Source organism: Chiloscyllium plagiosum, unplaced genomic scaffold (assembly GCF_037043375.1).
Source record: "Chiloscyllium plagiosum isolate Xiang-an unplaced genomic scaffold, Cpla_swu_hap1 HiC_scaffold_34, whole genome shotgun sequence".
In the NCBI taxonomy this organism is placed as follows: Eukaryota; Metazoa; Chordata; class Chondrichthyes; order Orectolobiformes; family Hemiscylliidae; genus Chiloscyllium; species Chiloscyllium plagiosum.
The window spans coordinates 52466650-52486874 of NW_028270172.1; the positions used below are offsets into that span (position 1 = coordinate 52466650).

General features: G+C 40.0%; 1 protein-coding gene across 5 annotated transcripts in view; it reads left to right on the forward strand.

The window, feature by feature from the left end:
* trnau1apb (tRNA selenocysteine 1 associated protein 1b) overlaps positions 1–20225 on the forward strand; it is a 67772-nt gene that overhangs the window by 24148 nt on the left and 23399 nt on the right. For 3 of the 5 annotated variants that reach the window (XM_043675385.2, XM_043675384.2, XM_087978678.1), the window contains exons 2-6: positions 1861–1958; positions 3812–3911; positions 4398–4450; positions 7864–7995; positions 8413–8532. In XM_043675385.2, coding sequence (XP_043531320.1) covers positions 1861–1958; positions 3812–3911; positions 4398–4450; positions 7864–7995; positions 8413–8532 — 503 coding nt within the window. Of the gene's footprint in view, positions 1–1860; positions 1959–3811; positions 3912–4397; positions 4451–7863; positions 7996–8412; positions 8533–10337; positions 10783–20225 lie in introns of those variants that run through there. The other 2 variants (XM_087978679.1, XM_087978681.1) reach the window with 2 other exon arrangements.

The window sequence follows — 20225 nt, forward strand, 5'->3', positions numbered from 1 at the left end:
CATTTACTGCATCCGCTGCACCCAATGTGGCCTCCTCTACATTGGGGAGACAGGCTGCCTACTTGCGGAACGTTTCAGAGAACACCTCTTGGACACCCGCACCAACCAACCCAACCGCCCCGTGGCTGAACACTTTAACTCCCCCTCCCACTCTGCCAAGGACATGCAGGTCCTTGGCCTCCTCCATCGCCAGACCATGGCAACACGACGGCTGGAGGAAGAGTGCCTCATCTTCCGCCTAGGAACTCTCCAACCACAAAGGATGAATGCAGATTTCTCCAGTTTCCTCATTTCCCCTCCCCCCACCTTATCTCAGTCCCAACCCTCGGACTCAGCACCGCCTTCTTGACCTGCAATCTTCTTCCCGACCTCTCCACCCCCACCCCCTCTCCGGCCTATCACCCTCACCTTAACCACCTCCCACCTATCACATTACCATCGCCCCTCCCCCAAGTCCCTTATCTTAGCCTGCTTGGCACACCTCCCTCATTCCTAAAGAAGGGCTTATGCCCGAAACGTCGATTCTCCTGCTCCTTGGATGCTGTCTGACCTGCTGCGCTTTTCCAGCAATACATTTTTCAGCTTATTTACTCTGGAACATAGATGGATGAAGGGAGACCTGTTGGAAGTGTTTAAGATTATGAGGGGCATGGTCAGGATGGATAGAAAGCAGCTATTCCCACAGGTGAAGGGTCAATAACAATGGGGCATAATCTTAAGATGAGAAGTGAGAGGTTTAAAGGGATTTGATGAAAAATGTTTTATCAAAGGATGATGGGAATTTGGAGTGCACTGTTTGAGAGGGAGGTTGAGGCGGGAAACCTCACAACCTTCAAAAAGTACGGGGTGAGCATTTGAAGTGTCATTACATTCAAGGCTATGGCTATGGGTCTAGTGCTGGAAGGTTGAGCTTGCATAGACTTAGTTTTTTTGTCAGTGCAGATTTGTTAGGGCAAAGGGCCTCTTCTGTACTGTGTGATTCTATGAATTCTTAAAGTGCATTTATAACTTTTTTAGCCAGGATATGGCAAGGCCCAAAAGTATAGGGATCCTTCTGGACTTTGTTTTAGGGAATGAAGCTGGACAGATAAAAAGAGTACAGTGGGAGAATATGTTTGTGGTAGTAATCATTATTCATGTGATTTAGAATGTTGAGAAAGGGCAAAGAACTTAATGAGGAAAGTTAATTTTACTTAGCTAAAATATGATTTGGCAAAAGTGGTCTAGAATCAGTTAGTTGAAAGTAAGCAACTATAAGAGTAATGGGAGGCCTTCAAGAAAGGGAGAAAATAACTTTGACCTCCATTTTTTGGCTACAAGTGTACATCCAGAAGGTAAAATACTATTTTTGCACGTCTCTCTATCATGATATCCTGTAGGTGCTTCTGACTTGTGTAGCACTTCTTCTTTGGTGATTTTATTTCTCCAAGTGAAGTCCAGGTTCTTAAACAGGCATAGCTGGTGGAATATGTCCAACTTTTGCCTTCCATGCCTCACTGGCATAGATTGCAGTTGATACTATGTGTTCCTTGTGAAATGATTTAAGTGCTACCCTCTCTGAAGGGTTCCATAAAAATGTATGTTATTGCTGTTATATGCTGTCTATGAATGAGTTAAACTGTTTACACAAACCTGAGTTTCTACTGGTATACGGGAAATTTAGGTTATTATGCATTAACTTTTGTCTAAACAACTTTTAAAGTAACTTTCCTTCCATCTGTTGGTTAAGTATACCACATGTATTGATTTTTAGAACTTGGCAAGTTTTTAAAATGGTACTTTAAAGAACTTACTGTTGTATACCTCAAAATCAACTGGATACAAGGAAATTATTATCACATTTTTTCCCTTCCTTTTTAGCTGGAACAGTATATGGACGAGACTTTTATCAAGCAAGCCTTTACTGCAATGGGTGAGCCAACTGTTAATGTGAAAATCATTAGCAACAGAATGACTGGGTAAGAAACAACTATAAAATTGCATTGAATTATTTGGAGCTCAGAGTTCCGGAGGTGTAACATCAGCAAAATCACTGTTGATATTTTCATCATCCTTTATTAAAATACGAAATGGATTAAAGTTTATGTGAAGATTGGACAGGCTTGTTTTATTTTCTTTGTTTCAGAAGAGGCTGAGAGGAGACCTAATCAAATTGGATAAACTTAAGGGATGGGGGTCTATATAGCATTAGGGGCATAGATTTTGGTCAAGAGTTTTTATTTCAATAGAGAAACCCTCTATTTAAAGAACTACAAGGTTTCAAAGGCTGCAAGGGATCAAAAGATGGAAACTGGGATTGGCTCTTTATCAGTCAACACGCATATAATATAGGTCAAACTTCTTTGATTATTTTTCCTGTTATGATTTTGTCTGACAACAAGTCCCAATCAATATCTCTAACCTTTTTCTTCTGTCAAGTCTGCAGCAATTTCAAAGCTGATGATGTTCCTGATGTTTGCCCACTCTTATCTCTATTTACGTTACCAGGGAAGAAAAGAACAGGGAAAAGGGTTAAAATCTGCTTTACTCAATTTTCAATGAGGCAGTAGAATGCTGCTGCAGGTTTGGTACTCAGTTAATGGTAATGAGGCAGGACGGGCATTTACAACATGTCACTTTGTTTTTCTGAAGTAATACTTGATGAGTGCTCCATTGGTGAAAGCATTGATTGAAGCAGAATTTTAAGATGTTCCTCCATGTACCTGTCCATATACCTGTCAACTGTTTGGCAAGGCCTGTAAATGTGAGGCAGCTAAGATTTTCTGATTGCTGATCTCCATCAGTAGTCAGGCATTGTCTCCCTAAAATCTTGCAAAAGTACATAAATTTCATACTCCTACACTCAGAATATGACTCTGCTATGGATTAGGCTCTATCTTGGTGGTCTAGAAGTTGGTTAATAACCTCGCCCTGGACAAGAGTGGGACAGTTGGGTTTCCTGCTGCTGTCCAGTGCCAGGAAGGCCTATCCTTTCATTTTCAATGACTGACATGTAGGCCACTAGTTTGCATGGTAAATCTATAGTATCATATGTTTTGTCATTTTTCCTAAGTGTGCTATCTTTAGCAACTGGAGGCTTTGCTAAAACTTTAAATTTAGACGTCAGGGATATGCTGTGCTCTTTGAGCCTTATAATGAATGATTTCACGTTGTTTCTGAAGAAGGAGGTACAATTGTACACATATCCCTTTGCAATTCACTGTAGTTAGTTGAGGTAGAAGAGATGATATGCCTTTTAGGTATGAGATGTTGCACTGATGATAAGTACTAATAGGGAATTATAAATAAACAGATCTGAATTCCTCACTACTGCTCTGTCCCTATTAATAATGAAATATGTCAGTGTATTTTTATGCTTAAATATGGAATATTGTTGGACATTGCTGGACAGTGTGTGCATATGGGTGTCAAATGTATCATGATCATCCTGCCTGGAAACAAAAGCAGAAAATGGTGGAGGCACAGCAGGTCAGAAAGTCTCTGGGGAGAAACAATGTTAATTTTCAAGACCTATATTGGTTTCATTTAAGTGTCCTGTCAACACTCATGAAACATAGCTAATTCACTAAGTTAGTAGCATGTGTATGGCTTCAGCAAAATGGTACACTTACAAAATACTACTTACATATTTAACATGGAAAGACTTTGCTGCATACTGCAATCAAAACTATTGCAAAATATAAAATGAAATCTTTTGCATAGCTTACATAAAATTCAGCTTTGAAGCCTTTTGTGAGTACGATGTGATTGCATTATTCTCTGTGGTCCTGCACATTGGTTTTCTGCACATTGATGTCTGGTTTAATTTCAGAACACTCGCAGGATATTGCTTTGTGGAATTAGCTGACCAAACTGCAGCTGATCGTTGTCTTCATAAACTAAATGGGAAGCCTTTGCCAGGTTCAAATCCGGTAAATCTCTTCACTGAATGGCTGTCATTGTCTCAACTTCAGATGTTTGGATTTATCTACCACTCCAAAACTTAAGCATAAAATCAAGGTTGATCTTTTAAGTGTGGTACTGAGGAAATGCTGCATTGTTGTAAGTGCAGTCTTTCTGATGAGAGGCCTTATCAGTTCTCTTTGGTGTACATAAATATCTGATGATACTATTTCAAAGAAGAGCAAAGATGATCCCTGGCATCCAAGTCAGTATATCCCTTAATCAAAATCACAAACAATTGTTTTGATTCTTACCATGTAATTTATATGAACTCACTGTTTGTAAATTGGCTGCTGCATTTCCCACATTCCAAAAGTCACAAGACTTCAGAATGTCTTAATTGAATGTTAAAATATTTTGTGATTATGAAAAGTAGATAAATGCATGTCTTTCCTTTTACTGTATTTGAAACGGATACTGATAAAATTCTAATTTTCCTTGTTTTATATGTACAGCCCAAAAAATTCAAGTTGAATTATGCAACCTATGGAAAAAAAGCAGATGTAGGGTATGTATTTTTGTCCATTTTGACTTTTTTACCCTCTGTATTCTATTATTTTCCATTTATACAAATTTTTATTGGGTGTAAGAGGAGAATTATTGGAAACAGCACTCTTTCATGAGAAAAATCAATTGTAATAAAGGATTCAAAGTTCTAATTCAAGTAATTATAAAATGACAAAACTGCCAAATTTGAAAACACTTAAAACACTCAATTATAAACTAGTCTGTACGCTTTATAAACTGCAGACTAGAAATTTATAGAACTAATTTATTATTTTCATTTTGCAAACTGATGCTGTAAAAATAATGCTATAAAAATTGATGCTCTATAAAAACTAAAAACTGATGCTATATATCACACAATATATTATGTACTACTGCACATAATGCAATTATTTAAAACGTTTTCTGTGGTGGAATAGAACATGCTTGTTCAGTTTTTTGACTGTCAGTGACACTGGGATTGTGATTCCATCTAAGCATTCTATTTGTACGGGAGTGGAATGAAAACTAAATCAGTCTCATATAAGTCTTATAAATTAAGGATGTGTTTTATACAGGTAGAGGCACTGACTGGATAGTTACTCGTTCACATAAAGAGATACTTGGGTTGTTTGGCCTGACTTACTGCTTCCTGTGATTGCATCCAATACAGGGCCTCCCTGGAGAGGGGGGGTGTCCACTGATACACTTGACGCCTACCATAACTGATAGACACTGGGGTAGTGAGGCTGGCGTGCATCATTGACACCAGGAATTATGGTTTGATTAAATCTTAAAACTTTATGTAAACACTTTTGTTTTCATCACATTGGATTTTATTGCTATTTCACGCAGGGCACTTAATTGATTTATTGGTGCCAAAGAGAGGTTTAAAGAGATTTATCTCTGATGGGCACAGTGGGTTGCAGAGTTTGAAGATATACATTTGTAATATCTTAGTTTGTGAATAAATCTGAAACTGAGTTTAAAAAATTGACTTTTGATCTCATTCTTTTCCAGCATAAGACATTTAACACAAAACAGATCCTTCACTTTGTTGAAAGCATTTTCAACTGCAACAGCAGTTGAAGTCTTCAAATCATGTTTCATTCTCAAGAATATGTGTTATGGAAAATTCTTGCAGGCTCCATTCCAAATAAACTTTTGTTTATAACTAACGAAAATCCTTGAAATATACATGCAAGGCAGGAATTGTGCAGAGGGAATCAGATTTAGGTTTTGATGGTCTAGAACCATCGAGTTGTGGCAGAACACATGAAATCCATTCATACTTTTGTGCCTGTGCTGCCTCCTGGAATGAGCAATTCACCCGCCTTTTCCTCATTACCTTGAAAATTTTGCTTTTCAGATAATTGTCCGATTCCCTTTTGAAAGTCTCAACTCCACTCTACCATACAATATCAAACCTTAATCACTCACTGCATGATTTTTTTTCCCTTATATCACTATTACTTCTTTTGTCAGTACTCTTAAATCTTGATTCTTGCTCCTTCTACCTGTGGGAACAGTTTTCTCCCTAAACTAATCTGTGCTGATCCCTCATGATTTTGAATATCTCTGTCAAATCTTTTAAATTCTCATCTCCAAGGAGAAGATTTGCATTTGTTAAGTAACTATCAATTTTGTCCTGAGCTATCATTTCTAAAAACTTCCCCATCGGAAGTTAAATTACTTGATTTGTAGTAACTGGGCTCATCTTTTTTGAATAACGTCATAATATTTAAAATTCTCCACTTTTCTGGCATCATCTCTGAGTCTAAGGAAGATTGGAAAATTGTGGCCAGTTCCCTTCCAATTTCCATTCACAATTCCATCAGTATCCTTGGATCCTACTCATCCGGTCCTGGTCCTTTATCAACATTAAGCACAGCCTATCTAAAACTGATTCCAAATCAATTTTTAACCCTTCAAGTGATGAACTACCTCCTCTTTCAACATGATCTATGCAGCAGCATCTTCGAAAAATGAAAGCAAAGTATTCATTTCATTCCTTCACCATGTCCCTTGCATCCATGTGTAAGTTCCCATTGTGGTCCACTAACTCTTCCTTCTCACCATCCACTTACTACTTATATGCATATAGAACACATCCAGGTTCCCTGTTGTGTTAGCTGCCAGTCTATTTGCATATGTTGTTTTTCTTTTATTCTCAATTTCCCTCTGTACCTTCTATATTTAACTTAGTTCTCAATTATTTGATCCATCTGGCAACTGTCTGTAGGATCACTTCTTCTGTTTTATCTTTATACCTTAAGTCTACTTAAACTATACCTTTTAGAGGGTATCAGTGTTCAGTTATAGTTTTGCATGTTACTCTTTGATGTCTATTTATCTGGGCCACATTCATTCTTTTCCCATTAAAGTTGGCTTTCCCCGAGTGAATTTTTCTTATTCCAGATAGTCCTTTACTCTTTTCCATAGCCAACCTAAATCTTATGGTCACTAATCCTAAATCCTAAACCTTGGCTGTTCACCCTGTCCATGCCCCTCATGATTTTATAAACATAAGGCTTATAAAATAGCATAACCTGTCAGCTTCCGACACACAAGAAAATAGCCCCAGCCTATTCAACCTCTCCCTATAGCTCAACCCTCCAACCCTTGTAACTTCCTTGTTAATCTTTTCTCAAACCTTTAAAATTTAACACTATCCTTCCTGTAGCAGAATTTAATGGAGTATTCGGAAAGTGGCTTAACCAATGACTCCTGACCTCCAACTCCTATACTCAATGCTCTGATTAATAAAGGCAAGCGTACCAAATGCCTTCACTACCCTAGCTCCATGCAACTCCACTTTCAAGGGACTATGAACCCGCATTCCAAGGTCTCTTTGTTCAGCAACATCTCCAAGGCCTTAGCATTAAGTGTATAAGCCCTGCACTGATTTGCCTTTCCAAAATGCCGCAGCTCACATTAATCTAAATTAAACTGGATCTGCCACCCCTCAGCCCATTGGTCCTTCCGATCAAGATGAATACTTCTGCTTAGGGCAGGAGAGACCTCGAGATATCCACACCATGGCTTAAACTTTGCTTTGTTCACTACTAATAGTTTTCTAAAGGTAAAAAAACAGAAAACAAATAACGTAGAGGTTAGAAGAATGAGAAGAGATATAATCTAATGGAATTGAGTTGATCCTGAAAGGAGAGCAGTCTTGATTGTATTGAGTGCAGAGCAGGCTCACGGGGCTGAATTGCATACTCCTAGTTGTTCTGATCAAGGTTTTATATGCATATCAGTTTGAACCTTTGCAGACAACATGAGCATATTACTGTATTTTGTCAAATGTGCTTTTTGTTGGACTTTATAGAAATGCTTCCAATGTCTATTATCCTTAAGTTAGAATACAGAAGGTAGTGCTTCCGTTGCATTTGGCTCCAACTACATTTTCATGCAATACGTCTTGTTCAACAGCCAGGAATATTCCATATTTGTGGGCGATCTCTCTCCTGAAGTTGATGATTTTCACCTCTATGATTACTTTGTGAAAAAATATCCATCTTGTAGAGGTGGAAAAGTGGTGACAGACACATCTGGAAACTCAAGGTATTATAACTGTTTTGTGTCAATGCTTCGAGCTTATACTTCTACAGACACCTTAGAGAAAGACTTCTCAGCAAACTGCAGTTATCAATGTAATTTGTATGTCTTTGTTTTAAGTAATGTGAAATTTAGTTATAACTTATGTTAAATGGCCACTTAATGATCACTGTTATGCAACAGCCCTTTTTTTTAATAAACCACAGTGGCTAATGAAAAACATGCCATACATTGAATAAGAACGTTCTTTCTGTCCCAGCTAGGATTAACAAGGATCCCAAATACTTGGACTGATGGTACCTCAGATGTAAAGTAATAACTCTAATATTATGTGGTTCAAACCATTTACAATCTGTTGATTCAAGCCAGTTCATTCCATAAGATGGCTGCAATGTAAACAGTTATCTGTTCTTCTTTTGCTAGAGGTTTTGGGTTTGTCAGGTTTTCTGATGAAGCAGAACAGAAAAAAGCTTTGGAAGAATGTCAGAACAGCAAAGGATTAGGAGGAAAGCCGATCCGAATAAGCATAGCAGTACCTAAAAGGTAAGCTGTACCATCCTGCTATGGGAAGTGGAATAACAAAGTCTCAGGATTTGAAGGAGGAACTAACCAGATTTCAGTCAATAAATGGGATTCAGATTATTAGGAATGCAGCTGTGTCATGGACAACCAGAATAATCTTGAACCTAAACTGATTGGCAGAAACCAACTCCAATTAAACTTTTCAATGAGAAATCTTATCATATCCTTTCACGCAGGTCACAGAAATGAAAGAGCATTAAACTGAAAATTTCACTAGGGGAAGAAAAGCACAACAAGAAGCTGTAGAACTAAAAATGTAACTGATCTCTTGTAACAGGACTCCCAGACAGGGAGAGAAATACAGTTTCCTAGGCAAATCTCAAAAGTGTAGAAATAGTAGGATAATAATTGTAAGGGATTTCAGCTTTCCCAATATTTACTGGGGTGGACAAAGCGTGAACGGCAGGGGGTTAGAATTCTTAAAATGTGTCCAGAAGAGTTTCTTTTTAAGCCATCATATAAAAAGAGAGAATGATGCTGGCCTAATTTTAGGGAACAAAGATGGCATTGGTAAATCAGTCAGTGGAAAGCACAGCAGTGATGAAGACCAACATTCAGAAAGACTTAGTCATTGTTGATAAAGCCAAGGATAAAGTTGGGTCAGAAATAAAGGTTCTGAAGGCTGATTTCAACATGATAAGGCTGGATCTGACCAAAGTGCACTGGGAGCAGCTACCTGCAGGAAAATCCACATCCAAGCAATCAATCAAAAGGATGATATAGTGAGGGTATAGCACCAGAACGTTTCTATGAAGGTGAAGGGTAGGCCTAATAAATACAGAGTACTCTGGATATCAATGGCATATGTGGTATTGGATAAGGTAAAAACGGAAGCTTACAGCAGAGAGCGAGTGCTCAAAACAGGATGCCTTTGAGTATAGTGAGTGCAGCCAGTTACTTAAAAAAGAAATGGAAAAAGAGGATACGAAAAAATACTGATGGATAATGTTAAAGAAAGTCCAAAGACATTTTATAAGTGTAATATAAAACACTAGGGACAAAGTAGGGCACATTAGGACCCAAGTTGGCAATCTATATATGGTTTTAGGAGGTGTTAGAACCATGGAACCACAGAAATGCTTGGCCCTCTTCTGTACTCTTGCAGCTCATTTTGTCCCAGGCCAACTTGAGACACAGATGCTGTTTCTAATTCACTTTTCTGTCCATAGACCATAGTCCTGCAGCTGACAGCATTTAAGGTGCAGATTCAGGTACTTTTGACAAGAGTTTTCACAACACAAGAGTCAGCAGTAGATATATTTATCATTTTTACCATATATAATTAATACAATAAAAGCGAGACACCATTCCTCCTGGTCCAAGGTGCTACATGGACAGCACAAACTACACAATCCTACAAATGGTGGCATGAAGTCCAAAACATGCAAGACAGCACAGTGATTCCTGATACGTCAAGACAATAGGCAGATTACAATGTAATAAAAGAATGATAATTAATAAAACATTGTTTCTAGCAGCAATTCCGAAGTCATGCAAAGAGTTTCAGATGGAATAGAGTCTGAATGTACAGTGTTAAGGAGCCGGATGGCCCGGGAGAAGAAACTGTTGCACAGTCTGGCCGTAAGAGACAGAATGCTCCAGTATCTTCTGCCAGATGGCAGGAGGGAAAAGAATTTGAGTGAGGGGTGTGTGGGGTCTTCCACAATGCTCATAACCTTTCAGATGCAATGTGTTGTGTTAATGTATGTAATGGAGGAAGGACAGACCCCAATGATCCTCTCAGCAGTCCTCACTATCCATTGTAGGATCTTACGATCTGAGACGGTGCAATTCACGAACCAAGCAGTGATGGCAGCAGCTCAGGTTACTGTCAATGAACCCTCTGTGGAATGTGGTGAGGATGGGCAGAAAGTAGATACGCTGCTGCGCTTTTTTGGCTATGCAGCTGGTGTTGAGGGACCAGGTGAGATTCTATGCCAATATGCATGCATTGAATTCCAGATCCTCACCACGGTGTACATAGAAAAAGTTTTCATCAAATCCCCTCTAATCCCTCTGCCACTTAAATCTTGTTATTTTGAACTGTCTGAGCAATAGGTCGTTCCTGGAATGTGGTAACCTGAACTGCACACAGTACTCCAGTTGTGGCTTCGACAGCGTCTTATACAGTTTCAAAGTCAGAAATCACCTGACGAAGGAGTAGCGCTCCAAAAGTTTGTGATTTTAAATAAACTTGTTGGACTGTAACCTAGTGTTGTCTCACTTCTGACTTTGTGTACCCCTGTCCAACAGTGGCATCTCCTCATCATTATACAGATTCATCATAATATCCCTATTATTGTATTCCTAAACCTCTGCCAATGAAGGAGAGCATTCTGCTTCTCCTTCTTTACCTATTCTGCTACACTTAGGGACCTGTGCACTTGCACACCAAGATCTTTCACTTCATCTACCCATCTTCATATATGTCAAAAAGTGTGCCCTGGAAAAGCACAGCAGGTTTGACAGCATGTGAGGAGCAGGAGAGTTGATGTTTCGATCTTCTGCCTACCATCAGGAATGTGGAGAGGGAAGGGGGCTGAGACATAAAAAAAATTTTATATATTCCATTTTACTGTTTGACTTCCCGGAATGCATTACCTCATTGAATTGAACTGCATCTGTCTCTTTCTTACCCACTCCACCAACTCCTCTATATCATTTGGCACCTACAGCTATCCTCTACATGGCTAATTTTTGTGTTGTCTGCTAATTTCCCAATTGTGCTCCCCAAGGTCAAGCCCAAATCATTAACATGTAAAGCAAATAGCATGGATTTCAACATCAAGGCTTGTGGAACACCACTTGAAATAGCTTTATATCCTGTTTTTTCCCTTTTTTCATGTTCATAAACCAATTTTGGATCCAATTCAACACATTATCCTGTATCCATGTGCTTTTACATTTTTGACCGGACTGCCATGTGGGGCCTTAAATTAGCATTGAGAGGGAGGAAGGATTATTCGTCTTAGTGGGCTTGAAGGAGTGGGCCCAGAAGAGATGTGTTCCAGACTGCTGTGCAGTTACTCTGAGTTTAATTTTCAAATACTCTTTGGCCACAGAAAGAGTGCCAGAGGACTGCAGGACAGTGGTATTTATTATTCAAAAAGAGAGGCAGGGATAAACCAGGAAACTGTAGGCCAGTGAGTCTAACATCTGGGAAATTATTGGAAAAAGTTCTGAAAGACAGAATTAATCTCCATATGAAAAGACAAAGAATGATCGAGGATAATCCCATTGCTTTATCAGTAGGAGATTGCGTCTAACAAAGTTGGTTGAATTTTATTTGAATAAGTGGCTAGATGTGTGAGATGAGTGCAGTACAGTTGATGTGGTCCACGTGAATTTCAGTGTGTCTCATGGCAGCCTGGTTAAGAAGCTAAAAGCCAATGGATTCCAGGGAAGTTTGGCAAATTGGATCCGAAGTTGGCTTACTGGTAGAAGCAGCAGGTGAGAGTGGAAGGATATTTTTTCTCTGGCAGCCTGTATCCATAGAACATAGAACATAGAACAATACAGCACAGAACAGGCCCTTCGGCCCACGATGTTGTGCCGAACTTCTAACCTAGATTAAGTACCCATCCATGTACCTATCCAAATGCCGCTTAAAGGTCGCCAATGATTCCGACTCTACCACTCCCACGGGCAGCGCATTCCATGCCCCCACCACTCTCTGGGTAAAGAACCCACCCCTGACATCTCCCCTATACCTTCCACCCTTCACCTTAAATTTATGTCCCCTTGTAACACTCTGTTGTACCCGGGGAAAAAGTTTCTGACTGTCTACTCTATCTATTCCTCTGATCATCTTATAAACCTCTATCAAGTCACCCCTCATCCTTCGCCGTTCCAACGAGAAAAGGCCGAGAACTCTCAACCTATCCTCGTACGACTTCCTCTCCATTCCAGGCAACATCCTGGTAAATCTTCTCTGCACCCTCTCCAAAGCTTCCACATCTTTCCTAAAGTGAGGCGACCAGAACTGCACACAGTACTCCAACTGTGGCCTAACCAAAGTCCTGTACAGCTGCAACATCACTTCACGACTCTTGAATTCAACCCCTCTGCTAATGAACGATAATACTCCATAGGCCTTCTTACAAACTCTATCCACCTGAGTGGCAACCTTCAAAGATCTATGTACATAGACCCCAAGATCCCTCTGTTCCTCCACCTGACTAAGAACCCTACCATTAACCCTGTATTCCGCATTCTTATTTGTTCTTTCAAAATGGACAACCTCACACTTGGCAGGGTTGAACTCCATCTGCCACTCCTCAGCCCAGCTCTGCATCATATCTAAGTCCCTCTGCAGCCGACAACAGCCCTCCTCACTGTCCACAACTCCACCTATCTTCGTATCATCTGCAAATTTACTGACCCACCCTTCGACTCCCTCATCTAAGTCATTAATAAAAATTACAAACAGCAGAGGACCCAGAACTGATCCCTGCGGAACTCCACTTGTAACTGGGCTCCAGGCTGAATATTTACCATCTACCACCACTCTCTGCCTTCGACCGGTTAGCCAGTTTTCTATCCAATTGGCCAAATTTCCCTCTATCCCATGCCTCCTGACTTTCCGCATAAGCCTACCATGGGGAACCTTATCAAATGCCTTACTAAAATCCATGTACACTACATCCACTGCTCTTCCCTCATCCACATGCTTGGTCACCTCCTCGAAGAATTCAATAAGACTTGTAAGGCAAGACCTACCCTTCACAAATCCGTGCTGGCTGTCCCTAATCAAGCAGTGTCTTTCCAGATACTCATAAATCCTATCCCTCAGTACCCTTTCCATTACTTTGCCTACCACAGAAGTAAGACTAACAGGCCTGTAATTCCCGGGGTTATCCCTATTCCCTTTTTTGAACAGGGGCACAACATTCGCTACTCTCCAGTCCCCTGGTACCACCCCCGTTGCCAGTGAAGACGAGAAGATCATTGCCAACGGTACTGCAATTTCCTCTCTTGCTTCCCACATAATCCTAGGATATATCCCGTCAGGCCCGGGGGACTTGTCTATCCTCAAGTTGTTCAAAATGTCCAACACATCTTCCTTCCTAACAGGTATCTCTTCTAGCTTACCAGTCCATTTCACACTCTCCTCTTCTCCAATACGGTCCCTCTCGTTCGTAAATACTGAAGAGAAGTACTTGTTCAAGACCTCTCCTATCTCTTCCGACTCAATACACAGTCTCCCACTACTGTCCTTGATCGGACCTACCCTCGTTCTCGTCAGGATTCCTGAAGAAGGGCTTATGCCCGAAACGTCGATTCTCCTGTTCCCTGGATGCTGCCTGACCTGCTGCGCTTTTCCAGCAACACATTTCCAGCTCTGTATCCAGTGGTGTACCATGTTTGATGCTGGGTCTCTTGCTGTTGTCTATATTGTTGTGTATATTCATGCTCTAGACATGAATGTAAGGAGGCATGATCAGTAAATTTGCAGGCGACATGAAAATTGATAGTGTAGTAAAAATAGCAAAGAGGAATGCCTTGGACTATAGGTCAGTACAGACTGGCTGGTCAAATAGACTGAACATAGCAAGTTGAATTTAGTCCTAAAAAAAGTATGATAACGCATTTTGAAAGAATTATTGAGAGGAGAGAGTACATGTTGAATGGTAGGACCTTATGAAATACAGATGATAAAAGGAATCTTGGTGTGCATGTCCATTGATCCTTGAAAGCAGCAGAAAAGGCAATTTTCAGGATATTCAGGAAAACAGATAGAATTGATGTGGAGGAAATATTTTTGTGTATTGACAACCTAGGATGAGAAGGCTTGGTCTGAATCCACACCTTTTCAGAATAAAACTAGGAAATATTTCCACATTTATAAGTTGAGGCTTTTCTGGACATAATAGGGACTTTGGCTGTCAGCAGGAGATCAGTGAAATATGATTGCCTCCTTTGGAGAAAGCACAGTCAGACAATTACAGATCATCTGTAATTGCCTTCCAGAGTGAAGATAAAAGTTTGCTGACCAGACCATCAGTTCAGCTGTACAGCTGGGAATGCAGAACCTACTGCTGGAAATCCATCCATAGGAGACACAGACAAGATTGTTGAATGACTCCGACCTGAGGGAAGTAATGGTGAAAGAATTTGATCACAAACTTAGTGGCAGTGGAGGTGAGAAAGTATTGAAATCCCGCCCCCTCCACCAATTAAATGTGTTACCTCCAAACCTGCTAAGGGTCGGCATAAAATATTACCCAAAGGATAGTAGAAGTTGAGAAACTCTTTGTAAATAGTAACTGATGCTAAATCAAGTTTAGGTTTTAAACTTGAGATTGTTAGATTTTTATCCAAATGTGTAAAGGGATACGAGACTAAGGTAAATGAATATTAAGGTTGCAGATTGTCTTGATTTCAACGGGTGGAACAAAGTTGAGATGCAAAATGACCTACTGTTGTTTCAGTGCTTCTACCAACACCAGAATTATGTTCCACCTCAATATTTAACAACATACTCCCATCATCTTCCTCATTCTACCATTCCCATCAAGCCAGGTGACCAATCTTGGTTCATTGAGGAGTGTAAGAAAGCAAATCAAGAACAGAATCTTAAAAGTTCACCTAAAAATGAGCCTAAAAATCAACGTGGTGGAACTACAAAACACATCATGCTTTTAAATAGTAGAAGCAGCTTGCTGTAGATGGAATTGTGATTCCACAACTAAAGGATCAAATAAAAACTCTGCAGTTCTACCATGATGAATGGTCATGGTGAATTAAACAGTGGAAGTACAAAGCTGAAAATGTGTTGCTGGAAAAGCGCAGCAGGTCAGGCAGCATCCAGGGAACAGGAGAATCGACGTTTCGGGCATAAGCCCTTCTTCTTGAAGAAGGGCTTATGCCTGAAACGTCGATTCTCCTGTTCCCTGGATGCTGCCTGACCTGCTGCGCTTTTCCAGCAACACATTTTTAGCTCTGATCTCCAGCATCTGCAGACCTCACTTTCTCCTCGAAGTACAAAGCTCCATGAACATACTCATTTATAGTAATGGCAGAGTCCAGTACAGGAGCAAAAGGACAAGATATATAATTTGCATACTCTTCAGCAGAAGTGCTGATTGGTTGTTCTATTTTGACCTCCTTCTGAGATTTACATCATGGATGTCAATCTTCACTATTTTGATTCTGCCTGGAAGATATTAAGGCCCAGTTGAGGGCACAAAACACAGCAAAGGCCATGGTTCTTACAAACCATTTCATTGAAAGCTGAAGATCTGTTTGTTGGAACTGCTCATACATTTACCGAAGGTGCTCCATTACAATTACAACATTAACTGACAAAATGGAAAATTGCACAGCTATGTTCATCCAGTTAACTTTCTCATTATTGTTGTGGTTCTGTTCGCCAAACTGGGAATTTGTGTTGCAGACGTTTCGTCCCCTGTCTTGGTGACATCCTCAGTGCTTGGGAGCCTCCTGTGAAGCGCTTCTGTGACGTTTCCTCCGGCATTTATAGTGATTTGTATCTGCCGCATCCGGTTGTCAGTTCCAGCTGTCTGCTGCAGTGGCCGGTATATTGGGTCCAGGCCGATGTGCTTATTGATTGAATCTGTGGATGAGTGCCATGCCTCTAGGAATTCCCTGGCTGTTCTCTGTTTGGCTTGTCCTATAATAGTAGTGTTGTCCCAGTCGAACTCCTGTTGCTTGTCATCTGAATGTGTCGCTACTAAGGATAGCTGGTCATGTCGTTTCGTGGCTAGTTGGTGTTCATGGATGCGGATCGTTAGCTGTCTTCCTGTTTGTCCTATGTAGTGTTTTGTGCAGTCTTTGCAAGGGATTTTGTACACTACATTGGTTTTGCTCATGCTGGGTGTCGGTTCCTTCGTCCTGGTGAGTTGTTGTCTGAGAGTGGCTGTTGGTTTGTGTGCTGTTCCTGTGTTCAATGTTTTTTATATTGTTCTAGATATAAAGGCCATTATTCCATTATCTTTTTTGATCATGTCATGACTTTTTAATGAGATATGTATCTAAACTATCAGTCTTCTTTGTACATCCACAGATTGTAGCTTTCTTACCATGCCCTTTTAACTCTGCTTAACCCTTACAATTACTTTAAAATTCATTTGTCAATTCACCTAATCTATCAAAATCTCATTATTTCATTCACAGTACATACAGTATGACTTGTCTTTGTATCATCATCAAATAAGAACATAAGAACTATGTTCTTATTTGATGATGATACAAATCATCATCAGCAGTGCTAACCACTGTGCCACCTTATGTACGGTGGCACAGTGGTTAGCACTGCTGCCTCACAGCGTCAGAGACCCGGGTTCAATTCCCGCCTCAGGCGACTGACTGTGTGGAGTTTGCACGTTCTCCCCGTGTCTGCGTGGGTTTCCTCCAGGTGCTCCGGTTTCCTCCCACCATCCAAAGATGTGCAGGGTCAGGTGAATTGGCCATACTAAATTGCCTGTAGTGTTAGGTAAGGGGTAAATGTAGGGGTATGGGTGGGTTTCGCTTCGGCGGGTCGGTGTGGACTTGTTGGGCCGAAGGGCCTGTTTCCACATTGTAATCTAATCTAATCTAGTCTAAAAACTAGGAGTAGGAATAGGCCATCTGGCACTTGGAGCCTGATCCACCATTTAGTAAAATCATGGCTGATCTTCTTGTGGCCTCAGCTCTACTTATCCACCCTCTCACCATAATCCTTAATTCCTTTCCTGTTCAAAAAATTATCTCCGCTTTAAAAACATTTACTGAGGAAGCCTCAACCACTTCACTGGTCAGGGAATACCATAAATCTGAGTGAAGAAGTTCCCTCTCAATATTGATATGTGGCTTTATATTGCCAGCAATTCCATGGACTTCAACTTTTGCTAACTTCTTCTTAGGAGGAATTTCACATTTAGATAACATTCATAGACATCCCCTATCCCCAACTTCAGTCGATTCTTCAGTAAGTTCCATGAAGTTTTTTTTAGGTATGACCTAGGTATGTGGGCGGCATGGTGGCACAGTGGTTAGCACTGCTGCCTCACAGCGCCAGAGACCCGGGTTCAATTCCCACCTCAGGCGACTGACTGTGGAGTTTGCATGTTCTCCCCGTGTCTGCGTGGGTTTCCTCCGGGTGCTCTGGTTTCCTCCCACAGTCCAAAGATGTGCGGGTCAGGTGAATTGGCCATGCTAAATTGCCCATAGTGTTAGGTAAGGGGTATGGGTGGGTTGCGCTTCGGCAGGTCGGTGTGGACTTGTTGGGTCGAAGGGCCTGTTTCCACACTGTAAGTAATCTAATCTAATCTAGCCTTTATAAATCCTTGCTGTATTTGCCAAGGGATATTGAGCAAAGTTAAGTAGGTGGAAAAGAAGGACAAATAAAAGTACATGCATACTCAAAATCTGGAATAAAAATAGAAGTTTTTAAGAGAAATGTTACAGAAATTCAGCAGGTCTGGCAGCAACTTTGGAGAAAGAAGCAGAATTAATATTTCAGGTCTGATCTGACTTCTTCAGAGTCATATCAGATTCAAAACTCCCCACAGATGCTACCAGACTTGCTGGGTTTCTTGAGCACTTTCTGCAATTAAGCTGAGTTTTTCTAGTCTCTCCATATAACTCAATCTCCAATGGCCTTTTTTAAAAAATGCAATTAAATAGCACAGTGGCCTTGAGGACTGTTCCAGAGGGGTATCCAATACAGAGTCAAGAGTGTGGTGTTGGAAAGGCGCAGGAGAATTCGGCGTTTTAGGCATAAGCCCTTGATCAGGAATCATGAACTTAAACATGGATTCTTCTGCTCCTCAGATGCTGCCTGACCTGCTGTGCTTTTCCAGCACCACACTCTCAACTCGGATTTCCAATACCTGCAGTTCTCACTTTCTATGCGTATCCAAATCAGACAGATGAGAAATTTCATTTCAGCAAGAGTTTTCTTCTTAATGGAATAAATCACTTAATACCAATTTGCAATGAAAGATCAGCAATTTTGTAGATTTTGCAAACCCATTTAAGTGTTTGGAGAATAAAGTATTATAGTTTTAAAAACTTTCCACTTCATAATTCTAGCTACTCTGCGATCGATATAATAACCAGGATTTAGCATTTAACAACAAAGTAAGGATGGTTGTTACTGATCTCGAAGAAAGTTGTCTGCAAATATCTCGCAGGCTGAGGTAGGGATTTTCCCTAATTTAGTTTAAATCTGACATCAAATGTTTGAGGTGCTGCAGCTGTGATGGCAACAGATTGGTAGGCATCCAATCAAATAGAAGTATTCACACGAATTGGGATGCAAAAAGTATTTAATTTCGTTTTATTTCAAATTAGCTTTTTAAACAGTGAAGATCAAGTTCAGACTCATTGTCAGTTTTGGTGGAATAATGATGGTAAATGCTGACTGGCGTCTTTACCAGCACAAAGTCGAAATCAATGTTTCTTATAAATAAAGATTTAATGAGTTACTAATTAAAAAGCAAATATCACCATCTTTATCTTGACCCCAGTATACGTTTAAAAATTAAGTTAAACATTAGTGGCATGAAAGCAATCCTTTCTTCCTTTATAAAGGGGTATAGGGAAAGAGTAAGAATATGACATTGAGATAGAATAGCGGCCAGATATCTAAAGAGATTTCCAAAGATTCACCGTCCACCGAGTGAAGAAACTTTTGTTCAGTATGGCCAATGCTGTATTCTGACACCATGGCCCCTTGTTCTAGACAGGGAAAACATAATCCCTATAAGCAACCATTTTCAGACCTTTCAAAATTTTATGTATTTCAGTGAGGTTCCCCCATCATTCTTTGAAACTCATGAATACAGGCCTAGATAACCCAGGTAAAGCAAAGAACTTCAGATGCTGGAAATCTGAAACAAAAACAAATTGCTGGAAAAACTGGAGATATTTAGAGTATCTGTGAAGGGAAAGAAAATTAATGTTTTAAGTCCAGTGACTCTTTTGGCACTAGTCAATCCAATCTCTCATGCTATAATTCCGCCATCCTAGGAATTAGTCTTGTGAACTTTGCCTGCCCTCGTTCTGTATTAAGTATATCCTTTCTTAGGTTAGGAAACCAAAACTATAGATATAGTCCTCACCATGCCTTCTGCAGCTGCAATAAACTTTCCTGCTCTTGTACTCAAATCTTCTTGCAATAAAGGCCAAAATAACATTAGCATTATTAACTTTGCTGCACATGGATGCTTACTTTCAGTAATTTGTGTACAAAAATGCCCAGATCCCATTGTGCATTAATATTTCTCAATCTATCACTATTTGAATAATAATAAGTAATACACTGCCATTCTATTTTTCCTACTGTACTGGACAACTTTGCACTTCTTTATGCAATACTCCATCTGCCATGTATCTTCCCACTCAATCAAAATTTCTAAATTGCCTTGAAGCTTCTTCACACCCTTCTCACGTTCCACTTATTTTTCTGTCAAAATTGGAAATATTTCATTCAATTCCCTCATCCAAATCATATTGTGAATAGTTTTATAGAAATTGGTTTTCTTAAATTTACAAATTAATGTACGTAACCTTTCATTGGAGGAAAAAGGACCACGACAGCACAATAATTTGATGCCTAAAAATTTAAATAATTTTTTTGATGCAATAAAGTTTGTATTCTTAAGAAAAATGTTTGCAAAATATTTTATCCTGATTTTGATAACCTCTTA